At 40.2% G+C, this 26566-nt stretch overlaps 1 protein-coding gene across 4 annotated transcripts in view; it reads left to right on the forward strand.

Moving 5' to 3' along the window:
* The window catches only part of CDC40 (cell division cycle 40), an 86271-nt gene that overhangs the window by 53979 nt on the left and 5726 nt on the right, over window positions 1–26566 (forward strand). For all 4 annotated transcript variants that reach the window (XM_081857123.1, XM_081857124.1, XM_081857122.1 and 1 more), the window contains exons 2-12: window positions 8368–8454; window positions 11422–11551; window positions 17320–17403; window positions 18023–18162; window positions 19577–19673; window positions 20879–21018; window positions 22799–22873; window positions 23810–23855; window positions 24646–24747; window positions 25388–25503; window positions 25701–25834. In XM_081857123.1, coding sequence (XP_081713249.1) covers window positions 8368–8454; window positions 11422–11551; window positions 17320–17403; window positions 18023–18162; window positions 19577–19673; window positions 20879–21018; window positions 22799–22873; window positions 23810–23855; window positions 24646–24747; window positions 25388–25503; window positions 25701–25834 — 1151 coding nt within the window. The remainder of the gene's footprint in view (window positions 1–8367; window positions 8455–11421; window positions 11552–17319; window positions 17404–18022; window positions 18163–19576; window positions 19674–20878; window positions 21019–22798; window positions 22874–23809; window positions 23856–24645; window positions 24748–25387; window positions 25504–25700; window positions 25835–26566) is intronic.

Here is a 26566-nt window from a genome sequence, read left to right on the forward strand (position 1 = left end):
CTGCTCCCTCCAACAACTTTTGTATAGGTAAAATCCTGCAATGTTTCCTTTGGTGCTAGTTTTGAACAGTGTTCAGCAATTTGGTGGTGGTTGTTTCCTACACAATCTAATAATTTATCTTGTAAGCATCAGCTATAAATTTTCACTGCCAAAAGGCAATGAACAGCCAAGAAATGTACATAAGTAGTTCAATCCTGTGTCCAACAGGAAAGGTACATACTTTTTAGGAAGCAGACAACCCTTGGATTTAAATTGCATAACACAAATGCTTGCTTCCGATTCTGAAACTTGTATAAAGGCAGAAGTCTGATTTGAAATGGTTAATTCATAGTAAAGAAGATTTATTATGAGCAGTGTTGCAATTGTTTAGGTTGTATGATTCTAATTAAGTAATGCAAGGTTTTTTTTAGCTTTTTTAGTGTACTTCATCATCGTAATAGAGAAGAATACCTTCCCATTTTAAGATTGTTATATTCATGATACTAATCAGAGAGCAATTTGGAATAATTCTTTTTGTTGCAGTGTATTGATTAAGATTCCACATAGTAGCTATGGATACTTTTCAGTTAAATTTTACTTAGATACACTGAAATTTATTCAATTTACTTAAGTTTGATTAATTTCAATGGATCTACTTTTAGAAAAACTGAGTTGACTGTCACCCTGTTTTTCTCAAGAAGAGCATTGTTTGGCTTCATGTGTGGCTTGCTTGGAGTGAAACAAACCATAACTTCTAGTTTGGCTACAACGCTAAGCCACATGTCATTGTTGCTTTCACTTGTGCTACCAGAAGGATAAATCGGGAGCTTCCTGCACATTTACAGTTAAGCATTAGCTATTGTTTGCTGTGACATGTGAATGTAGTCATTACATCTGTTTTGTTTGGTTGTCCTGTTTGCTTATATATATGTATACGTATAGAGCTATATAGATACATTGTGTGTGTGCGCGCGCACACACACGCACACGCGCGCACACACAAACACACACACACACAGAGAAAATCCCTCCTAGAATTGTAGCTGTCCATGGGCAGAACCTGGTGTCTATGTAGAACTAATATGTTTGGTAGACTTTTCCAAACTCTGGCATTGTTTGCAAAAGTAGATTAAAATAAATTCTGAGGCTGTGTTATTCTACACATTATTTTAATGTCAATACATTTTAAAGTTTTTATAATACGTTTTTCAAATTCTTACTTTCTATACAGCCTTTGTAGTATCCATGAAAAATTCACTGACTTGAAATGTGTTGAACTTAGAAAACATTTCCAATGTACCCCTTTTGTTGCTCCTACTATGCTATTACATGCTGCATCAGGTGTTTGACAAGAAGTTGTAGTATAGTATTCCAGAAATTCACTTCTAAATTCCCATATGACCACAGTTACACCATAAATTGAGTGTGATGTTTTGTTTCATTGTTTGATTGTGAGTGTTGCTTATTCTTTGAGGAATTGCATGCATTTTTGTCAGCTTTAATTCAGCAGGGGGGTAGGAATAGGTGTGTTGCTTGTAGGAGGACCCAGTTCTGAGTCATTCCAGATTTTCTTCTATGTAATGGGTATTGTGCAGTGCCCATGACATTTTCTTAGCTTTTAAAATGTTCTCCTAGGCCCCAAAACTTTGGGCACCCCTGAAAATAGATACGGTAAACTCTTAGGCAAGTAGATGTGTCAAGAGTTCTCTACAATGTACTAAACAATAGCTTTTGTTTGAAGGCTAAAATCAATACTATATATTTCTTTCTCTGCCATAATTCATTAATAGAATAACATTACGTTGTGTAATATTCTTGAGCAATGGTGGGCAATCTGTGGTCCTCTGCAGGTAGCAAGAAAGCAAAGTTAAGATTGTCACCAGCCCACACTTCCTTTCTCTCTTAAGATTATCACCACCCACACTGTTCTTTCTCTCTGTGTCTTGAAAATTCAGGAGAGAAAAAAGGAGGGAGAGAAACAGGGAGGAGTGATGATCATTTTAAGAGAAAAACAGTGTGGGGGTGGTTCTGGCCCCACTCTCAGTGCCAGCATACAACCCCACTCCCTGCAAAGAGATTACCTCCAAGAGGGTGCATTTCTTGTAAAGAAAAGGAAAAAAATCTCATTCCTGTTCTAGTGATTATATCATTTAAAAAAAATGCTTGCTGCACACCTCAGATATGGAGACCAAACAAGAATCAAGCAGCCTGGTTTCAAATGACAGTTCTAGTTGCAAAGATGTTGATCTTGCAAAAAAGGAATGCTCAAAATGGGCAGATACAGTTTTCTGAGTGCAAGGGTCAAGAAGTCATGATTAAACCAATGAGAGTGGCTCACATGAAAAGAGAAATCAAGATAAATTTGGGTGTCTGTGATAGGGCTTCCTAAACCTCTTCTCAGATTGAGGAGTGTGGAACCTCTTATTCCTTGGGGCAGCTGGAGGATCTCAAAAAACAATAAAACACCCCCCTTTCTTTCATTTTCCTAATTCACAAATAGATAAAATGAGCTAAGCATCTTTTGTGATTTGCAGGTTGGGGCTTCTGGGAGAGTGAAAGAGTATGTGGTCACTCTTTTCGAAGGTGTTGGATGGGTAGAGGAAGAGACACGTTGCATTTATTGTGGACTAAATGGTTTGAAATAAAAGTTCAGGCAATAGTAGTTAACATGGGATAGCTCAATTGGTAGAGCGTGAGACTCTTAATCTCAGGGTCATGGGTTCAACCCCCACGTTGGTAAAAAGGCTTTTGCATTACAGGCTTTTGCATTTCGTCATACCTTCCAATTCTATGGCTCCACTGTATGTTTGCACTAATCTCTGCCAGAAATAGGGATTTGCACTGAAGTACTCTCTTGGCGTTGCAAGCATAGAAGTGGAGATATGGGATTCCCTGCTTCCCTTCTTCAGTTGTCTAAACTATAATGCAGCCTCATTTTTCCAATGATAGCTTTGTGCTGGGAAAAGGCCGTCCTCTAGTTCATCGCCTGATGCACAAGTGGCACTCGTAGGTTCTGTTGTGCTCGTGAATATCTCTTAGCCACCTGCAAAGCTTCTGCATTCTTCTCTTCTCCCCTCCCTGCCCATCTTCAGAGGTCTGAAGGGAGCAACATCTGCATTAGAATCATAGAATCTTAGAGTTTAAGGGACCCAAGGCTTATCTAGTCCAACCCCCTGCAATACAGGAATCTCATCTAAAGCATCCATGACAGATGGCCATTCAACCTTTCCTTAAAAACCTCCAAAGGAGAAGAGTCCATAATCTCTCATGGGAGTCTGTTCCCCACATTGAAAAGTACTGAACTCTGTGAACTTTTCAAAGCAGATCAGCAGCAAACAAAGCCGAAGGTGGAGAGACTGGGAGCGAAGGTAGGAAAGTGCCTCATACTATACTACCCTTCTTCCAAGGATCACAAAGCAGTCTACAATATAAAAACACAAAATACAAAGCATAGTAACAAACATTGCAGTGCACAATAACACAAAAATGCCTTGTTAAATTCCTGGTGATTTCACATAATTTTAATTATGCATAAAGTATTTTAATGTGAGTTGTGCTGGAAAGGAGAAGGGCCTTTCTTATTCTGCCTTCCCTGCCGGATTTGTGTGCAATGAAATCCATGAGGGGCTCTGATGTACTCAGCTAGGGAGACCATTGCATAGCATGGGATCACTATGAAGAAAGCCCGTTCTTCACTACTGTGAAGGATGGGACATAGTAGGACGTCATCTCACAATTTTATGAGCATGAAGAAGAGGAGGAGTTTGGATTTGATATCCTACTTTATCACTACCCCAAGGAGTCTCAAAGTGGCTAACAATCTCCTTTTCCCTTCCTCCCCCACAACAAACACTCTGTGAGGTGAGTGAGAGACTTCAGAGAAGTGTGACTGGCCCAAGGTCACCCAGCAGCTGCATGTAGAGGAGCGGGGACACGAACCCTGTTCACCAGATTACGAGTCCACCGCTCTTAACCACTACACCACATGGTGAGATACATATGTTAGAAGGTACTCCTTAGAGTACAAGGACCTGGATCATTTGCATCTTTAGAGGTGACCACCAGCTATTTGGATTAGGATTGAAAGCAAGCGGACAACATCTGGTGTTGGCCAAAAGTTGTGGACTGCAACTGCCATCAGCCGCAGCCAGCATGGCCAATGGTCAGTTATAGTCAGTCAACATCTGGAGAGCACCACATTGGCTGCCTTTGCTGTAGGGAGACAGACTGCACCATACTGCATTAGCTGCAGCTTCTGAATTATCTTCAAAGGCAGTCCCACGTACCCATTCAGTCATTTTTCTCTTGATTTAAAGCTTGAACAATGCCTTCAAGGTGTTGTGTTTATCTTTGAGAATGGTATGTAATGAAAGAAGACAAATCCAGCAGACAGCGCTTTCTAATTTCACTTTTGTCATATTAATGTTTAATTAAAGAGCTGCAGTATATTCTTCATGTTCCATAAATGCTGGATTATTCTGTCAGCCTGTTTTGACTTCTTCTGGTATGTGTGATTTTTTTAAAAAAAACACCTAATGTTTAGAAATGTGTGGTACAGAAGCAGGAAGAATTTGCAAAGCAAGGAGTTAGATATATGCACGAGTCCCCCAAAGATGGCTAAAGAAATCTTCTATAATATGGCAAACTTTTGGAGGTGTTACCCCGTGCATGTTAGCCATACAATGTTGTAAATAATATATTGAAATACATCCACGTTTGTGCTAATTTCCCCTGCTCCTTTTTTAATCTATTGTAAAATGATCACTATTCTACTTGAAATTTTGGAACGTACTCTTCCAAAATCACACATAGTGATGTGACCTACACTTTTCCCCCTTCAAAGCAGTACCAAAGAGGTTGAAACATCATGGTTCTGAACATATTTCAGAGACAGATCCAGATAAACTTGTCTGGATTAGCAGGAAGTCATCTGTGCAAAAAATTAGATTTGCTTGTTGAAAATGGTGAATGCAGGGAGCCTTGTAAGTGAAAGCTGGATTAATACTACTGTGCTTCAATTTCAAAGATCCCAGGTTAAGATAGAATGGTGAATGCATTGTGTGGTTTTGAAGTTAGAAGTTGAGCTAACAGTACAATAGAACTGGAATAGCTATAATTGTCCTTGTGAGAATTGTTCATGTCACAGTCTGTTCTCTTAGTAAAATATTTTTAACAGGAAAGAGGAATGAGATAAAATTATGGATTTGTGACATTTCAGCAAGGAGAGAATTTCATATGTTCCCTTAATTAAATGTGGGGTGCTTTCGATTTCTGAATCTACATTAGTTACTGACAGCTAGAATAGTTGCATAATTGTCTAGTTTCCTTAATAGCAAAAATTATCCTCACTGTTACTCAAGAATTAATGCATTTCATGTAGTAGAATTTGAGATCCATCAAAATAGATTTATACACTACCGGGTTTGCCACGTTCGCAAGCCAAAAAGATGCAACATGAACCTAACGCAACATGAGGTATGACTATATGCCCTCCCTGTGTCCTTTAACAAAAGGGTTACGAGGAAAGCTGAATAGAAAGAAAGTACAGTGGTACCTCGGGTTACATATGCTTCAGGTTACAGGCTCCGCTAACCCAGAAATAGTACCTCGGGTTAAGAACTTTGCTTCAGGATGAGAACAGAAATCGTGCGTTGGTGGTGCAGCAGCAGCAGCAGGAGGCCCCATCAGTTAAAGTGGTGCTTCAGGTTAAGAACAGTTTCAGGTTAAGAATGCACCTACAGAACGAATTAAGTACATAACCAGAGGTACCACTGTAAATGAATTGTGGTTGGGGGTGGATGAAAAGAGGGGAAAGTATGGCAGAGACAAAGAAAATGGGTGTTTTGCCCATTTCTGCTTACTATTGGTAAGTGGCCCTTCAACCACTGCTCCCCCAAGCCCTTGACCCAGGGGTGGGGAACCCTTTTCAGTCCAAGGACCACATTCCCTTCTGACTGAGGGAGTGGGATCTAACCTGGCCAGTGTCCCAAAGGCCAGATAGAAAGGCCTGAAGTGTCACATTTGGCCCCCTGTTCTTAGCTTCCCACCACTGCCTCGACCACGTATCCCAAGAGAATGCAGCCTTTGGCTTTAAAAAGGCTCCCCATACCATCTCTATTCCTGTGCAGACATGACACCTAAGCACGTTGTTTTTCCCTTTAATTAACTGTGTTGCATTTCAGTACCTTAAGCATGGTCTGAAAACATGGCAATGTCAAAATGCTCATCTTGTGCTTCTTCTCACTCAGTTGTAAGTATCAAGCCTGATGGCTCTTTCCACTGATGTGCTAGGCCTAGCCTAACCTAATTTTCTCAATTTGTGGTAGGTGTTGGTTCACTTCCACATCTGAATTGCACATTTAGTTCTTGGTTTCACAGGTCGAGAAAGATGCTGACAGGGGAAAACAGATTTAGGGGAAATTTACAGGGGCAAAAGCAGGTCCTTTGTGGAAAACTTGAGGCATGTTAAGACTGGAGAAAACAAATGTATGCAGTCCAGAGAGTGACTTTAGTCTTACTCAACTGTGTGCATGCACAGTGGCCTGCAGATTCCTGTGCTTTATGTTTCAAACAGCTTTGGCAACTCGCCTGCATTTTAAAAGCAGGTTGCTATGCAACATGCAGGGACTGCAGTTCAAGGAACTTTACTCCAAAGTGCTGGTGGTCATGTGGAAATAGTCATGCAATTCTGTAGACTGTGGGCAGAAAGAATATTGGTCAGCATCAAAAAGAGCTCGCAACTAGTCCAGTGACTTTTTGACTACTGCTTTAGTAACATAACCACCTTTGTCACATGGCAAACTGTTCCTCTTTAAATTCTAGCTATTGGTATAGTATAGCATAACATATTGTCTAAAATGCATGATAAGTGGCTATGCTGAAGGGAAATCCTTTCAGCAGCAGCCACTTTTACCATATGGAGTCCTACACCAGAGGGCACAGGGGTTGCCACTGGGAGGAGGTAGCTTAAAAAACCCCCATGTGCAAGCAGAACATTGCATACCTTGCTGTGGAACCCAATGATTTTGAACTACATGGAGATTTAATGTTTGGGAAAATGTTTTAGTTGATAAAAGCAGTTAAGCAACTGAGTAAACTGTTTTGTGTGATTGTGACATTTCGTTCCTTGGTTACTTTTAATAGGGGGGACAGATTGTATTTGTCATTAATATTTTTGTTATAGGATTTAACTCCTTGGGGAAATAAGTTGGGGTAGCTGAGGCATGGGGCCCCATTTCCATATTATACACTTTGAACTGAATAGCTGAAATTAATAAAGCAGAGTAGCCTGGTAACAAGAAACAGACAAACAGGTATATTGTCACTAATTCAATGGTAACTTTGTGACATGAAAATAGTCAATTTTTCATTTATAAGTTGTGAATATTCATGTGGATCAGTTGCTCATAAATTTCATTGGACTGCATTATTGCATGAACTGGAACAAGTATGAGTTGGCTGTGTTGTGGTAGGTTTGGAATTTGTGCAGAAGGCAATCCCCTTCATGGCTGATCTTGTATTACAGTGGTACCTTGGTTCTCAAACTTAATCCGTTCTGGAAGTCCGTTCCAAAACCAAAGCGTTCCAAAACCAAGATGCGCTTTCCCATAGAAAGTAATGCAAAATGGATTAATCCGTTCCAGACTTTTAAAAACAACCAGTAAAACAGCAATTTAACATGAATTTTACTATCTAACGAGACCATTGATCCGTAAAATGAAAGCAATAAACAATGTACCCCAGTCACACAATCAATCAATCAATCAATCAATCAGTAGCTGAACTGGGTTCCACACAGCCACAAAAACAAAACAAAAAAGCACCACAAAAACAAAAACGCAAAATAAATAGCAAAAACAGGCAGACCTCAGCATAAAACTCAAAATGGAAATGTGGAACTCAAATCAGAAGCATAACACGCAAAATGGAAGTGTGGCACTCAAAACGGAGCATGTTCGACTTCCAAAAAAAGTTGGCAAACCAGAACATTTACTTCCGGGTTTGCAGTGTTTGGGTTCCAAGTTGTTTGAGTACCATGATGTTTGAGAACCAAGGTACCACTGTACAAGACTAAAGGGGAGCTGTAGTGAGCTGTATTGCCAGAAAAGGTGAATGGGCATTTCTGTATTTGGAAGTATAAGCATTTTCTTAATGTTTTCATTTTCTCCCCCACCCCAAGAAGTTACAGTCTCAGCAATTTATCCACAGGATACTTCCTCAGTGTGTGGACAGTACCACATCAGAAGCAAATGTGATTAGCATTTAGTGCTTCAGAGTGAAAAACATGGTATTAAAAGTAGTGAATGTTGCCACTTGGTAGAATCAGCTTATTCCCTATGATGTGCTGTCAGAAAATGGTTTCTATTAAAATATGATTGAATTTTCTAGGAAGATGTGGAAACGGGAGTTCACCTTGATCCAACTACAAAGGAAGTTCAGTTCAACCCAACCTATGACACCATGTTTGCACCTGAGGTAAGCAAACTAACTTTTGTTAAAAATATGAGTAAGTTGGAACAATATTGGCTAACTTTCTTCAAGGAATACCCTGTGAACTATTAAATCGTTCCTGTTTAAAAAACACTCCTTTTAAATTAGGAATAATACTAAATTCTACAGGTATTTCTATAAATCTTGATTTGAGGCCAAGCAAACTTGGCTTTCATTTTGTACATGTATACATTAAAATATGTAATGACATTATATTTAAACTTTTAAATTAAGTACTTGAAATGTGGCATAGGTAGTTTCTTCTCATAATAAAGCAATAATTTGCACACACAAAAGTAAAAATTGCAGGGTAGTAAATAAAAAAAAATAGAAGTCAGATGTCCTTGTGAACATCTTTTTTAAAGCCATCGTTTTTAAATTTCTATAATGAGGCCACTTAAAGTTGCAAATAGGTATGCTCATCAGGCAAAAATCATGGAATTGCACACTCAACATTCATTTCCATGTTCGGTTGAAATGCTTAGGATATATCATGTTCAGACCGGGGAATATTAGATGAGTAAAAGAAAACCATGCATTATTCGCTGTTTATAATCTCCTAGCCAGGGGTTATGTTGTTTCTTTCTCTCCCCCCCCCCGCACATTTGTGGAATCACACAGTTGGTGGGTATACTGCATCTAGCCTCTCTCTCTCTCTCTGATGAATTGTCATATCTGTATACATGAGCGGAAGCCAAGGTAAAATTCTGAAGGTCTGATTCATAGTAGATGGCCATATGCAACGCAAGTTATTTCTACTAAATGCTCAGACAATTCATATGTTTCATGATTTGTCAGATAGGAGGGTCACTTGTACCTCTTTGTATCCCAAAGTATCATGTGTTCAAATCATGGGTACACTAAAATGTACACTAATCTGACACCATGTAAGATCTGTGCTTTATTATTTCTGCATGTTGTTTGTTTTTCTGAGTTTGCACAGTTTCAAAAATATAATCTGGATCTACCCTTATCTTCTACATTAGCAGTATTTATCATAGCAGCAGCTGAGAATGTAGAAAGCATTGTAGTAAGCTACCCTTTTAAAAAATCTTCACAAATCTTAAAAAGAAATACACTTTAAATGAGTGCACATAATAAAATCTACTCCAGTACAGCATGGGGGGGGGGAGGTTGGAAAATAATATTTACTATATAAAAGCTGTCAAATAAATGGACTATAAAAACAATTTAATCTTGAAATCGAATATTCCTCATGGAAAAACACCTCTGGGGAAATGCAACTATAGTTAGTTTTAATACATGCAGCTGTCAAAATCTTGAAATTGTTGCTGTCCAAAGCTGTAAGTTATTTGTGTAAGCTTGAGGCAGTTTTCCTAGGTTTAGCCAATCAGTAAGTGTAGTTTCCATTCCCCATGGAAAAGCTCATCTGAAGCAAGGATGTTAATATGTACACTAATGTTCTGTTTATTTATTCTTTTATAAAACTTAGTCACGGTTTAGGTTTAAATACTGATTATGAAGTTTCAACTTGTATTAAAAGCATGAGAGTGTATGGGAATGCTTCAATAAATAGAAATGGGTTTGCTCCTCTTAACCCTTGAGAAATAGCAAATAATGCATGGAAGGAATCTGATTAGATTTTGCAAATGTGGTGCAACATTACTTTTCTGATAGTTTGTGGACTTACCGTATTTTTCGCTCTATAGGACGCACTTTTCTCCCTCCAAAAATGAAGGGGAAATGTGTGTGCGTCCTATGGAGCGAATGCAGGCTTTCGCTGAAGCCTGGAGAGCAAGAGGGGTCAGTGCGCACCGACCCCTCTCGCTCTCCAGGCTTCAGGCAGCTATCCGCAAGCCTTCTGAGTGCAGCGGGAGTTCCCGCTGGGCTCCGAAGGCTTGCGGATAGCAGCCTGTTCTGGGGTCGGGGGAAGCTCGGGCTTCCCCCGTCCCCAGTCCCGCAAGCTCCGGGAGTGGCAGCGAGGTTCTGCGCAATCTTGCCGCCACTCCTGGACCTGTTCTGGGGGCTGGGGTCGGGGGAAGCTCGGGCTTCTCCCGCCCCAGCCCCGTGGCTAAAAACGAAGTCGCGCTCAGCCTCTCCTGGCTGGAGAGGTTGCGCGTGACTAAAGAGGAAGCCAAGACAGCCAGTGGGATGGATCCCGCTCACTGTCTTGCCTTCTTTGCTCTCTGGGGCTTGGGGGGGGAATAATTTTTTTCTCCCCCCCCCTAAAAACTAGATGCGCCCTATGGAGCGAAAAGTACGGTATTCATTATTTTAGGTTCTCTGTGGGTTATACTACACTTTACAGTAGCTGATTTATGAGGTGCCAGTAGTTGGACAAGTCAGGCATTGTCCAAGGATCCTAGGGGCTCCAAATGGCTCTCACATGGCCAACCTGCTGGACCACACTCCCCACCTAGCCCCCAGAGCCATTTCAGCGATAACAGGCAACGCTGCCAAGCTCAGTTCCCATCCATGGTGCCCACTTGCTCTGTTTAATTACGGAAAATGTGCTAGCCACTCATTTGTTTTGCTGGTCAACTTGTATGCAAAGGCTTTAAAACAGAAAGCTAGTAGGATGGATCACAGTGGATGTTGTCATCAGGACAGCCTTCTCCAACCTAGTGTCTTCCACATGTTTTGGATTACAACTCCCATCATGCATGACCATTGAACATGCTGCCTGAGGCTGATGGGAGTTGTAGTCCAACAACATTTGGAGGTCATCAGGTTGGGGAAGATGGGATTAGACTAGAGTTGTTGAGCCCTAGGTTAAAAAGCCCAGCTAGTTGTGCAGCTCACTGAGTGACCTTGGGCCAGCCAGTCACTACATCTCATGTTTGTTAAGGATAAAATGGGCAGGAAGAGAATCACTTTTATTCCCATGAGAACCTTAGAAGAAGAGCAGGATGAAAATGTTATAAATGCATGGATACACATATGCATGTAAGTAAAGAGTTGCGTGTGAAATGGCCTTTATTTTTAATGCAGTTTGGGCCGGTGAATCCATTTAGGACTCAGCAGATGGCTGCACCTAGGAATATGCTTTCTGGATATACAGAACCAGCACACATTAATGATTTCATGTTTGAACAACAGAGAAGAACATTTGCAACCTATGGTAAGGTATATTTTTTAGATAATCCTTTTGTGATCTTGAATCTGCTACATTTGTCTATGGTTGACATGGTCTGATAGAGTTCAAAGGTTTTAAATATACTCTTATCAGTTCTAAATGTTAGCTAGTTCAGATAATTAGAAAAGGGATCCGATTAGGAGTGTAATATCGACATGCTATACAAGGCCATTGATATTTGTGCATGGGTCAGTACACAGTCAATAGCCGCTTGAGGTCCTTGTCTTCCAGTTTGGAGACCTAGAGGTAGCATATGCCGTATCCCTGTTTCCACCAGAATTGTCAGAAACTACAAAGCATGCAGCTTTCAGTTAGCCAGGTAGCTTTCACGTCTCAGTCACTCTTTTATTTGCTAATGTCCCCCCCCCCCCAATCTAAATTTTAATTACATGAACTCTGAGGTGGGAGTTCATTATTCAGCATACAACACAGGCAGAAATGTACTTGAGTCTATAAGATAGCTGAAGCTTCTTTTAATTACAGTGGTGCCTCGCAAGACGAAAGGAATCCGTTCCGCGAAGCAAGCCCATTAGCGGCTTAGTGGATTAGCACTATTAGCGGCTTTTAGCGGCTTAGCGGATAAGCGGCTTAGCGGCTTAGAAAAAGGGGGGGAGGGGAAAAAAGTCGGAAAAACTCGCAAGACATTTTCGTCTTGCGAAGCAAGCCCATAGGGAAATTCGTCTTGCGAAGCACCTCCAAAATGGAAAACCCTTTCGTCTAGCGGGTTTTTCGTCTTGCGAGGCATTCGTCTTGCGGGGCACCACTGTACTATGTGCTAAATGTATGTTAAAGTATGCCACAACTACTTATTTATATTTATATTTGCTATATGATAATTTGGATTTCTTTATTTGTATTTGTGTGCTAGGGGGTGGTTTAGGGGGTGGTTTAAGGCCTTTCACTGGGGAGTGTATTTTTTATTAGTTTGTATACATTAGTATTGTTAATTGTTTTAATTATTTTTATTCTATATTTTGTGAACCACCCTGAGACCTACAGGTATAGGGCAGTATCCAGAATTTAAATAAAAGTAATAGTAATAATTTCTACCTTCTAATGTAAGTTGAAAGCGCTGTTGAGATTGAACTGCACTTGCTCCAACATATGCATCATGGTGAGATAAGTGTTTTGGTTATTATGTATTTTCCTAAAATAACTAAATAAGTACAGAGCATACTATATCTGCAAGACATGCCTCCAAACTCTTGTCTCTTCAGAAGCTGCTTTGATTCCTAGAACCATTAATGCAGTCCCTTTTCATGCTGGTTCCCCTGGAAACTGCTAGGTTATCCAGGAGTTATGGTTACCCGATCTGTTCCAATTGTGAAATGCTGCTAGAGAAAGTGGAGCAGTGCTGTTGTTAATTCAAGTGGTAGTTAATATCATGAAGAGTATTGTATATTTTCTGAATTTTGTGTGCTATGATTTCGATCCTGACATCCACTAGCAGCTTCTTTGAAAAATGAAGCCTACTTATAAGAGTAACTTGAAGGAAGTGTCAACCAGTGAATGGTATTTCACTATTCAATAGCCTTTGAAGATTATTTTGTAGATGTCCTCTGTAAGAGGATCAGTGAATAGGAATTTCACAACAATAGTGGTAGTGAACACAAGGGCAGCAATTCTGAGAAGTACATCTAAACATTGTGCAAAAAGATTGAAGTCTAAAAAGACTCCCTGTGTCCACTCCATAAGCCTCGTGTTGCTGCTTTAAGCAGTCCTAATATGTCAGACAGTCAATTGATTGTGGCAAGTAGAGGGAGGAAGCATCTTCAAGAAACCAAAAGAATGGCTACATAGAAAAAGGAAGACCCTGTCCTTTATTCTTTAGAAAATACTCATTGATGGGGCACATGCTTGCATGCAGAATGTCCCAGGTACAGTTCCCAGCATTTCTAGATAGGGCGTGGAAAGTCATTTGTCTGAAACCCTGAAGAACCACAGCTAGTTAGCGTAGCTACCGGTAATATTGAGCTCGACAGATAGACTTATTTCTTTATTTCAACAATTTATATGTGGACTAATTACAATAATCTCTAAGTAGTATACAGGTGATTTAGCACAGTATAAGGAACATAAAAATCAGTTAAAACTATAAAATCAGAACACAGTTAAAATGTCTGCTGAAATAATAACAATAAAAGTCTTCAGTAACTGCTGGACGTCCAACTGGGAGGGACCTGTGCAATTTCAGCTGGAAGAATTGAATCCATAACAGCTTCTAGTGGATCCAGGCCATGCATCGGAGACATGAGGATCTGCTGATAGTGACTCCCCAAAGAACTTGGTGATAAGGAACGGATATAATGAATCTGGTGGTCCTTAGGGTATCCTGGACCCAAGCTGTTAAGGGCTTGGTAAATTGCTACCAGAACCTTGAACCTAGCCTATGGGCAGCCAGTATATGGGCAGCCAGGGAAAGCTTTTAAGCACCAGAGTAGAAGCAATTGTCTGTCCCTATCAATAGTCTAGCCACAGCTTTCTGACCAGATGGAGCCTCTGGTCCTGACTCAAACGTAGCCTTAGTCTTGGTATAAGGTAGCCTCTGATGTTCTGAGAGCAATTTCCCGTTTTAATTGAGATTTTTCAAATAAACAAAAATTACATAACAAACAAGACACATAAGAGGGCAACCATTTCTGAGCAGCATCAGCTTTACAAATAATCCCAAAGCCATTGGAATCTGCTAATCACTAATGCCTATTCCAATATGATGTCTGAAAATGGTTGTAAATGAAAGTAGAGAGAATGGATAGCAGTCTGTGGAGAATTTTTTTATCTCCCATCCGTGTATACTGTTTCGGAGAGCTCTCCAAAGATAGCCCTTAATGCACAATTGCAATGTCTATATCTATGGGGATATGCGCATGTTGCCTTGGAATTAAATATTGGTGTGGTTTCAGTGTACTTTATAAGAAGAAAAATACTTTGCTTTCCTATTGCATCCATGACATGGTGAGTGATTTCTCTCTGTAAAACCCCAATAAAATAATTTTCTAAATACCAGGGTGTAGAGAAGGACATATTGTCTGTCTCCAAGAATGCAGGCTTCTTTGCACAGGAATGCACTTCATGCCTAAAATGTTGCTAGCATAAGACAAAGGCACCATTGTTCAGTTACATCAGGCTAATAAAATACGCTAGGATGTTGGCAGTAGGAACTAATAAATCTAATTCATCCAGATACTAGGCTGTCTTCCAGGCCCATCTTAGTGCTCCACCATCGCAGTGCTGGGAGCTGGTCATAGTCCTTACGCTAACATTAGGCACTAGAATTTATTTTCAGAGAAGCAAAAAAAGAACAAAGCCTCAATTTTGCCCCAACTCTTGCATTTTGTCTTTAAGTAGGTACATTATGTTTCAACCTAGAAAGAGCATTATAGTATGTTTGACATTATTCACTCGTTCAGAAATTATTCTTCACCAGCTAAAATATGGTTATACGCATTATGCTTTGTCAAGACCGTTGAAGTTCTTCGCTTTTAGGAAGGTAGCCAGTCATTCCATCTTTGCTGTCAGGTTGCAGAGGAGCATTTTTTTTTCAGGGGATATATGGAACGAGAGTGATATCTAGGAATCAGAAGGGAGAGTATTGTTCTTTTTCCATACTCTGACCAGTAATAAAACATTTCTCTACTATAACATTTCTCTACCATAAGCAAGATTCTACCTGCTGCATTATTGAAGCAAGTTTCATGCTGCCAGTGGATTATTCTACCCTGAGCTTGACCTTTGTGTGAATAGACAAACTGTGGTTTCATTTGGAAGGGAGCCATTCAGCTGCCTTTTGTCAGCATGCATGCTGGCCACTGGCACTGCAGATAATTCCATCTCGCAGTGATAGCATTTATAGACCGGATGTCACTGAAACAAATAGTATTTATTAGCAGCCACATGCTTGTGTTGACCACATCACTTTCATTGTGTTTTATGTCGAATAGGAAGGAAGGAAATGATCCTTCTTGGTCAATCTTGTGTTTTTGGACTGTGCTTTTAGACAACTTGCCACTTGCTTGTAACCTCCCAAAGGCAATTTAATGCTTGTGTCCTTACCATGGCTGAGTCAGTTCTGTTGCCACAGAGAAGGTGGGGAAGAGAAGGCAGTGCAGTCTCACAAATGTCTCCTTCTTTTTAAAGACTAAAACCATACAGTGTTCATCTTTCATTTTATTCAGGTTCACTTCTCAGTGACAGGGAAGGTGAACCGCATGTGGGCCTGCTTATTTGTAATTGGGTTGGGGGAAGTTAAGTCAAAGGTTCTAAGCAGAGACCAGTTACATAAAAAGAGGTCTGTTTTTAAAACAGCAGGTTTCCCCTTACAGCTGCATTTGGAAGTCTCTGTCAGAAAAAAAAGATAGGAATCTCTTTCACATTCTCAGCATAAAGTAGGAGTTGTTCAAAGTCCTTTTCATGAGGAAAAGATGCTGAATGAAATGCAGGCAGGCTATAGAGAACACAGCTCCCGCTGAAGATTAAATCTCACCCAGTGGCTCCATTCACGATCACTCGGTTTGAGGGAGCAAACAAATAGTCCCAGAAATGGCATCAATACAGTGAGAGGACAAATAAGCTGCTGTATTGATTTTGACATACATCCAAATTGGCATTTCTGCCTTAAATAAGAACTGTGAAGTTGAGTTCTACTGAGAAATTGGCTCATTGGCCCCATGCAAAGACCTCACTCAGCATAAAACTGGGTTCTATAATGCTTGGCTTATTTATGTGGAATTCTCATCAGAATAGTAAAATCCAGACAATTGTCATTTACCATGGTCATCCTTGCAAATTGTTCATGAAAACCCACCTCACCAGCTAGGTTCTGACAATTGACCAGACTCTGGGTTGGATTGGAAAGTTGCTACTTTCATTAGGCAAGCAGATTTGCAGTCTAAAACTATTATTCGGTGTAGGTTTGTTAAGCTGGAAACTTTACTATGTTTATTCAGTTAATTATATTTGTATGCTGCCTTTTGACAGGGTCATTAAGGTTGTTAATATCTGCCACTTTGAGTCAGGGTACTGTAAGCTCAGGGTGTGCAAATCTCTGTTCTTATGAACAAGTTAACATTGTATTTCATTGGTTGTAGCAGATTCAAGAACAGTCTGCTCCGTTCAGCTTTGATAAACAGACTGAGAATTTTGTTTAAACAGTTCATTCTTTGCTGAAAGCAAAGTGATCCCGTCTTCTATAGCAGATGATCCATGACTAGTAGCTGTCATATTAATATACTGGCACCTAGTAATAGATACTTTTGGTTGAGGCCTGCCACATCACCCAAGCTATTATTGGCCTACTTTCTGTCTTTATCTGAATTAAGATAGAATTGACTATAAACTATGAAGCTATTCTCATGTATCCACCATGTTGAAAGGGTTGCTAGCATGGCAAGCACAGGGGCACGTGTCCCTACAGAGGCCTTCTCTGGCATCCAGAAGGTCCCCTTCCGTTGGTGAAATCAGGTTTGAAAGAAGCACACTTTTGTATTCTGGGTTCAAACAACATGCTAAGCCGAATGATGACTTAGTTCAGTGCAACAGCAAAATGGCCAGGGAGGAGCAAAGATTTGGACATTGCCTCTCCAGAAAGCTGCATGTCTGTTCCTTTGTGCTAAGCTGTGCTTTGGCTTCACTATGATGGATGTGTCCTCAGGGTAAAGGTCTTCTGAGAGTTGGTGGCTGAAATTGGAGCTCTGCCAATAAAAATATTCCACAAGAGGTGAATCTTAAAATGTTACGGTTTTGTCCTTCCACAGGATATGCTTTGGATCCCTCAATAGATAATTATGAAGTTCCTACTAAATATATTGGTTCTGTTGAAGAAGCTGAAAAGAATCAAGGTAAAGAATATTTGTTATAGCGTCACCTAATTACAAAGTTCAATCAGTTGTGTGTGTGTGCATTAACAAAATGTTTAAAATAAATTGTATATAATGGATGAAATAGTAGTTTACTTAAGTAGGGAGGTGCTTTTAAGCGACTGATGTTGGACATACAAAGAGACTGCTTCTGGAACATAGCAGAAGTCAGGCATAGTGTGTAAAGAACTGTGTGCATCTCAGCTTCTTGACAAAATGCTAACAAGATTTGCATCTTAGATGTTTCTTCATTGGAGAGTGCAGAAGGCAGCGATAGGTCAGTTGCCGATGAAGGCACAACTCTCTAGAAAGGCTAATCAAATATAGCGTATCAAGAGCTGATTGGTTTATCATCTTGTGATTTTACAGCTACCATTCACTTTGCATGCAGTGCTTGTTTCTTGTTTGACAGATCATTTGAAGATGCATGTCCAAGGCCAACAATTGCACACAAAAGCCTCAACTTCCCCTAATCTAGTACATTCTCTCTTTTCTGACAACACTGAAATGATTCAAGTGGAATGGTGAAGTGTGGAATGTGGAAGAATACATGGTCGTTCTTAAAGTGAACCTAGACATAAACTTCTGCTACTGCCTACAGGTCTGACTGTGTTTGAAACAGGACAAAAGAAAACTGAGAAACGGAAGAAATTCAAAGAGAATGATGCATCTAACATTGATGGCTTCTTGGGACCGTGGGCAAAATATGTTGATGAAAAGGATGTTGCAAAACCTTCAGAAGTGAGCACCCCTTGTTTATTCTTCAAAGTAGAATAGTAGTGGTGATGCTTCGTCTGGGATCCCATGTGTGGTCATAGGGGAGTTCCTCACACCTTGCAGCAGGGTGTCTGGCTTTCCCTTCCAGCTCCAGCTGCTTTTATTGCATTGAATGCTGCCCTGAGAGTCCCCTGGGCTTCTGGTGACTCTGAGGATGGGACACGGAGGGCCGCAGTGGGAGGGGTCTTGAAAAGTTCCCGTTGTCAGAATCAGTGTAGGTTTATTTGGGCAATCTTTCTGAAGGCGCAGCGAGTGACAGGAGATGCCAGGGCTGCACACCAGTGGTGGGTGGGAGCAGGAGCCAATAGTGGGCCCAAAGCAAGAAGTGGCCAGTGCAGAGTTAACTGTGTCTACCCACCATGTTGGGCTGAATTCTTTTATATTGTACATGTGCATCTCTGCTGTTCCTTCTTGGCCATTTGTGTGCTTTCTATTGCTCCCTTCCATTCAGAAACCGCTTCTTATTGAAGCAGCAGCAAGGTTGATTGCTTCTCCATTGGGTGCTTGTCCCCCTAGCAAAATTTACCCCCCCCCCCGTCTCAATGTTGGGTGCCTTTCTCAGGAGGCTCTTGTTCTGTGTCTGGATTTTCCTTCTGCCTGACTTAGTTCCTAACGAGAGGAATCTGACACTGCCATAAAAGGAAACTATTAGGCAGGGTGTGGGAGGCTTGGAGACCCAACCATAGAGCTCAGTGGCTAGAGCAGCATCTTTTGAAGTGGGTTTCTAAATGCCATGCTTTTTGACTCAGTCTCTGAGCCCACACATATGCCCTGCCTATCTTCACTATGGTGGCAGGTGATCAAAGTGATTTCTGTGTGAAGGTATGGTACACGCCACTGTGTCCAGTCCCAGATATAGTAAAATATTGCATCTGTCCATTGATTTTTGTAGGCATTTATCACTTTCATCTCAGTGGTGCTACTTAAAATTAGCATCTTGCTGTAAGCCAATAAATTACTTATCAGGTCAATAAGAGTGTTCTCCCTACCCTTTTTATACCTATACCTCTTCCTTCCTCCTTATTTCCAGCTGGTAAATTTCATTTCACCCTCTACTTGGTTTTCTGCTCACTTCATATTGAACTGCTTTTGGGGTTCCCCCTTTTGACTTCTGCAGACTTTGGAGTTGTGTATGGCTGTTGCGGTTTGACTATATAAGCAATGAATTGAATCAGAATTGGGAAACATGTTTAGAATTTATTTTGTGAAAACTTGTTTCTAAACTGAATAGTTTACTGGCCTTTTGTTTAACATGTTTTTTTGACCTTTTCCCCCCTAAATAGCATTAAAATTGGAAACTTTAAGTGAATTCAGTGAAAATATTCTAGAGTTTGTTGTAAAAACAAGACTGGTAATTTTTAATGTTTGGGCCACTTAGGAAGAACAGAGGGAACTGGATGAAATAACAGCAAAGAGACAAAAGAAAGGCAAACATGAAGATGATAAGCCTGGAGAAGAGAAGACTATTTTGCATGGTAAGTGCTTTCTTTAGCAGCTGATTTGCATTTCCTGCATCTACTTTCAAACACTTGTTTATCAGGAATAATGTATGTTGTCATTTATTTGCTATGTTAGTTCTTCTCGCAGCGTACCATGTAGGAAGAAATGATCTCTAAAAGAAAACATGGTGCTAGAGACACAAGGGGGATTTCAGTAAGGAAGAAACTTAGAAACAGCCTGGTTTTGTTGTTTCTGGTAACACCGGAAAGAATTTCAAGATGTGGTTAAATTTAGCTTGCGGGCAGATTGTATTATTGGGAACACTCTGGAAATGTCATTTGCTTGTATATTCATCTCAAATGTCAGTTCCTTGTATTTTAATTTGGCAGCCTCCTTTTCTTGGCTGTCATTTGTACCACATCAAACTTAATCGTTTTAATCTTTACTTTTGTCAACTTTTAGATCATTACATATTGATCTTGCCTCATTTTTGACGATATAGGAATGTAGGCTTCATTGCTGACTATAAAGACTTGATATTGTCATTTTTAATTTTGCTGCTGATGTGGAAGCAATTCATAGGATTATGGAGAAAAGTCTTTTTTGTTTCCCACTTCTACATCATGCATTTACTTAACCTAATGTTTCGCTCCTCTCTTTGTCACATCTCTCCTGAGATTCACACATGTGGCAGGACTTCATTCACATCTCCTTTTTTATTGAACCCTCTTGCCCACCACCACAAATGCAATGATAAGTTGCAAGTTAACTTTGAAATTTGAAGTTACATGCAGTGTTTTAATGTACATTTCACTGCTTGGTGCCTTCCTCAAAGACTGCAAGGTGTGTGCAGAAATTGCAAACAGGATTTCTGAATTGTTTCTCATTGGATTTTCATAAACCAATAAAAAAAACCCCTAACATTGCAGTCAAGTCACTTTTGATGTTTCTTGATACAGAGCTGGATATTTTAAACATAAATATTATACAGCGTTGGGTATAGCATTTTAGCCTATGGAGATTTAAATTTTCACCTAAGAGGCATGAAAAAGCCAACTAGAATAAAGTATTTAAGATCATTAATGTGTGTATCTGGTCAGGAGAAGTTAGTTTTTGAGCTGTGTAGTTAGTAGATTATTCGTTTTAATCACCATTGTGTCCTAAAACTGATTTCATCCATGTCATATTTGAGGGAGACTGTAAATCTGCATGTTCTAATTTTGTTTTGTTTATTTTGCAGTCAAAGACATGTATGACTATCAAGGGAGATCCTATCTTCATGTTCCTCAGGATGTTGGGGTTAACCTACGTTCAACAGTACCCCCTGAGAAATGCTACCTTCCTAAGAAACAGATCCATGTATGGTCTGGTCATACAAAGGTAAGAGACAATTAAAATATTAAGTTTTCTTTGTTTCATAATTATGGGCCCAGCATCATTTTTTTTCAATTTCAAAAATTGCCCTTGCACAAACATATTTCATGTGCCAGCTTGTCTTAATTCAGTACTTGGCGATCCTATATAGCTGGAGACACTTGTGGGCAGATTCAGCTGCCCAGTTCTCTTAGCAAAAGCCAGCACAAGGACTCCCACTAGCACAGCCGAACTTTCCCCCGTGCCGCCTCCAAATCCTCTCTCGTGGGGAGAACAACCAGAATATGGGGTGATAGGAGAAACAGGAGGTCGAATGTCCAAAGTCTTCCAAATGCAGCACTGTATGGTTGCTCAGCAAGTTGCTAAACTTGCCAAATTATTTCCTTTGCCACTAGGTAAGATTCCTCTGCAGTGGAGGCAGGAGTGGACTCTGCATTATCCCAATTCTCACTCATAGTTTAGACCGGTGTCATTAGGTGCACAATAGTGTTCGTTTGCTAATGGTGTGTGAAAACCTTATTACTATATTCGGAACTATGAATATTTAATTTCACACTCTATATAGGCCATCATTCTTTCACCATTAAGCCATGATACAAGCACACAAATCCCCTGAGATGCAATTCTCTCAGCCAGTTAGTCTCCTAACTAATAATTCCCTGTCATGGGTCCCTGTTAGTGAACTAAACTGGCTTTGAGAAATGTGTTTCCTTATTCATACAGAGGTTATTTTTATATTTTGCACCGGTAGTCCTCGCTGTACATTTTGTAGAATTACAAGTGTGTTTCTGTGATTTTATGTTGCTAATCTTTGGGACTTTCTTAGGGAGCTTATACAAATTCAGATGCCTACTTGGAGATGGTGGGAATGGAATGGCAGAAATTATTCCTCAAACTTTAGCACATATAGCTGTCATTTAGATGCAATATGCTTAACTTGAATCCATCAGGGTCCCCAAAGCCAAAGCCATGAGCAAACCTGCAAAACTTTGATTCAGTTAGATTTGGAGTGCCTGCTTAGTAGTTACTCCCAGGCTTTTTCTATATGTCATATGAAGCTATGGGCCTGAGTCAAGGAAGTTGTTGCACTAGCGAAAGCCAGTGCAACGAGTCCCAATAGTGCAACAGAACTACCCCCAATGTGTGTCCCCTGTTGTTGTTTAGTCGTTTAGTCGTGTCCGACTCTTCATGACCCCAAGGACCAGAGCACGCCAGGCACGCCTGTCTTCCACTGCCTCCCGCAGTTTGGTCAGACTCATGCTGGTAGCTTTGAGAACACTGTCCAACCATCTCATCCTCTGTCATCCCCTTCTCCTTGAGCCTTCAATCTTTCCCCTGTACTGTCCCCAAATCGGGTTGGGAGAACCCCAAGAACCATGCATGGGGTGGGGGTAGGAGGGGGGAATTCCACTGATTAAGCTGTACTTTTAAAAACAACAGCAACAACCAGAGCCTTTTATTCAGCGGTGAGAATAAAAATCAGCATGATTTCAAAACATTGATAATGTTTTGAAAAGGAACCCATTTTCCAAACACACAATACATGTTTCTTCATTAAGAGATTTGGTGGGCACCAGTGCAACTTGTGCTACTTACTCTATTCAGTAGTATCAAGATAGTGACCTGTTGAATCAGCAAACGGAATTGTTGCTGTGCCAACAGCTAAGTTAGTGGCATTGGCAGCCACCCTTTAACAATGAATGTCTCCTATAGGATCAAATATAAACATGTTTGGAAAGAAAAGAAAAATATTTGTAGCTATTTCATAGTTGTTTTTATTTATAAGGGAGTCAGCGCTGTCAGGCTGTTTCCTCTTTCTGGTCACTTGCTGTTGTCTTCTTCCATGGACTGTAAAATTAAGGTGAGTACCTTCAGAAAGTACACTTATTGCTGCCTATAGATGGTTAAATTCACATCAAAAGTATTGGGATATGCCTCCCCTTTGACACTCATGTCATGGCAAATTCAGTTGTTGCCTTTTTATTGTGCTAAAGTAATAGGTCAGGTTCATAATGGAATCTTCTGTTTATCATGAAACAAATACAGTGACTCTTTGATCATTGTAAAGCAACTACAAGCAATATATACCAAGCAGGCTGCCATACAAACTTTTTGTGTGGGAAGGGGAATCTCCTTGGTCAGTGGCTAGCGTAGTGGACTGGGACATAAGAGAACTACTACATGCTGTCTCAATTAACAGCAGTTTGGAAAAACATAGCCTGTTCCACATACTTTATTTGAGTAGCAATCCACTTTGCATGAAGGAGGAGCATACACCTCTCTATTCGAGCTCAAGCACAAACAGTAACATGTGAGGTGCATCTTCCATGCAAAGGTTTGCATGCATGACAGCCCTTTTTTTTTGCAGCCCCCTTTCAGGAATTTTTTAAAAGTCGAAACAGCACAAAACTGGGCTGTTATGCACGAAGGCCTCTGCTTTATGGAGAGGCAGGTGTGCATTTCTTTCCCTCACTTATGGAGATGGATTGCTGCCTGTTTGGAGCAAGGTGTCAGTGCAGAGTAGCTGAACAGATGTAGGACATCTATTTGAAGTCCTCATTATTGAAGGAAACAGAAAGAAATAATAAAGGTTACCAGAACACATGACTTGACCTCTACAGGCTAACAAGTTTTGTTTTGTTGAATTGCTTCAAGAAATTTTATGGGAAGCAATTCATAAATGACGCAAAAATAAGATGGGTTTAATTTAAAATAATAAGTTGTGTGCATTAGCTGTTCTACTTGCATTTTGTGTCTTCCTTAAACCATATTGTAAAATGTATTTTCCACCCACCAGCTCTGGGAAGTATATGGTGAACGAAGATGCTTAAGAACTTTCATTGGTAATATTTTTATTTTTTAAAAAAGCTTTTTAATAAATGATAATTGCGTCAGATTCCAGTTGTGTGCTGCCTTTAGCAATATGTCCAAATATTAATGTGTGCCTCAAGGGAATAATTAGAAGTGATGGATGCTAAGAAAATAATTATTGAGCATGGTAGTTCAAAATCCTCCCTACGGTACAATTCATTCATGTGTGGTACATAGCTAAACACACGTTTATCCCAAGTAAAGCAATTGGGTGGTACCAGAGGGGAAGGCAAGAGAAGCTCCCACCCCAACAAATAGCTTATTCCACCCCCCCGCCCCCGGATCTTCAGGGCTGCTTGTTTTTAGAATGGGGTCATTAACATGAAATATATGTATTTTTGCTCAGCATCTCTTTCCACTTACATTTTAAAAACTATGGTTCATGTGAAGTAGCTTAAGGACACCCTGATCCTAATGAGGGGTGGTGCACAGGTGGACCTGGGCCTCCCTGTGCGCAGCCACTGCTGAATTGAGAACTGCATGCGCAAAAAGAAGCTGCATCCCTAGTTTCCAGTGTTGGATTGAGAACCACAGTCACAGCACTTGAGCCCAAATGGTTTGTGCTCTTAATTGGATAGAATAGCTTGCTTTTAAGGGGAAGCAGGGGTGATGGAGATGGGAGGACTGAATAGAGGGGGAGATAAAAAGTGCCGGAGCCATATTGCAAATCACAGACACTGCGCGTCCAACAACGGCCCTAGTACCGAAAAGAAAAACATCTGGTACCCTTTCTTACTAATACTATATATATTTGTCCTGCAGGGCACAGTAAAGCTGTTAGAGATATATGCTTTAACAATGTTGGGACTCAGTTTCTCAGTGCTGCATATGATCGGTATCTTAAACTCTGGGACACGGAGACAGGTAGGCGAATGCTTGTTATGTTTCCTCTTCTGATACCTGTATTTTTGTGAATACAGACAAATACAACTGTTAAAAGTGCAACAGGGTGGCAGGAGCGCAGATCCCTGTACAGCATTATCGTCTTAGAATAGCTTTGCTTTTTGGATGCATTTAAACCGTTCTGGAAAATGGTTGGTTCAAAAGTGAATAAGGGTATATTTATCAAATAGGATAAGGAAACGTAGCTCAGTGATAGAACATCTTGACACTCTGGCATTTTCAGGGCGGGCTGGAAACACCATTGTCTAAATCCTGGGGAGTTCACTGCCAATCAGGACCACTGTGAACAATCTTGAGTTAGATGAGTTAGAGTGGTTTGAGGGTAACTGCCTATATTTCTGTACTCCAGAAATTACATTTGTTGGCAAAACCAGGTTTGTTGCCTTGTATTGCATGAAATGGCCCTCAGTGGATTGGGTTTGGTAATCTGGATTTAAGGCAAATGGCACTCCCTTCAGAAATATAGGTTGAGGCTTATTTTATTATGTGCAAAATTGTCATCCCACCATACAACCCAACAGCTACAACAGAAAACGAAGAAGCTGGGTATGTGAATCTCTTCCTCTTCATTGATCAGTTTCCCCTCCCATCCCCTCTCTAGGACAGTGTATTTCAAGATTCACAAACAGGAAAGTTCCCTACTGTGTCAAATTCAATCCAGATGAAGATAAGCAAAATCTTTTTGTAGCAGGAATGTCAGATAAGAAAATTGTACAGGTAAGTTAGAAAATTCAGAGTATTTGGTAAAGATCATGCGGAAACAATTTGAAGATCAAACCAATTGACTATTTAACCAGAATTCCTTTCCTATTGTTGCAGTAACAGTAGGCTATTTCTGTTACAAAGTACTTGGTTTTTAAAAAGGGATCATTTTCTTCACCATTTTTAAGGAGTTGTTTGGATTTGTCTTGCAGTGGGATATTCGAAGTGGAGAAATTGTTCAGGAGTATGATAGGCATTTAGGTGCTGTTAACACCATTGTTTTCGTGGATGAGAATAGAAGATTTGTGAGTACATCTGATGACAAGAGTTTAAGAGTCTGGGAATGGTAAGTAAAAATTTGTGTCTTGGCTTTTTGATTAGAGAGGAAGAAAATATAGTTTGAGTAGTGAATGTATTCTCTTTATACTTTCCCCTTCAATATAGCCATGATGCCAACTGGTTGCAGAACTTTAGACTTCTTTCCTGTGAGTCTACCTCATCCAGAATGTTTAGTAATTTCTTGACTTGGTTTTGCAATTTATGCTGTAGAATCTAAGTTTTAGGACCTGGAGTCACAAATCTCCTCCCCTTCTCTGAAATTGATGATGCTGAGATATAGCATACAATGACATGGCCTGATTCCTAAACCTTGGTTAGCTTGCATCTCTGTACCAGCCCTGAGATAAAACTTAGGAGGGACCACAGTTTACTCCACATTTAAAGGGGATGTTGTTGAAGAAACAATGGGCAAATATGGCAAAGAAAGGAGTATGCTTTCCAGTGTTGTGTCAAATAGTGGGTTATTCGAGAAAGGATGCCAAGACACAAACATTTTACTCCCAGGTCAGAGACTGGAATTATCAGAATGAAGACATACTTTAAGTCAGGTTTCTTTCTTTTCTTTTCTTTTCTTTCTTTTCTTTCTTTCTTTCTTTCTTTCTTTCTTTCTTTCTTTCTTTCTTTCTTTTAAATGGAACCATTGCAGTAAAATTAATTGTTTGGGCTTTGGTTAGTTATTGACTCTGTGGAAAGAGCACCACCTACTGGCTTTACCAGTACCACTTCATAATGCTTAAAG

The sequence above is a fragment of the Podarcis erhardii genome (assembly GCF_964252035.2).
Source record: "Podarcis erhardii genome assembly, chromosome: 3".
Lineage (NCBI taxonomy): Eukaryota > Metazoa > Chordata > Lepidosauria > Squamata > Lacertidae > Podarcis > Podarcis erhardii.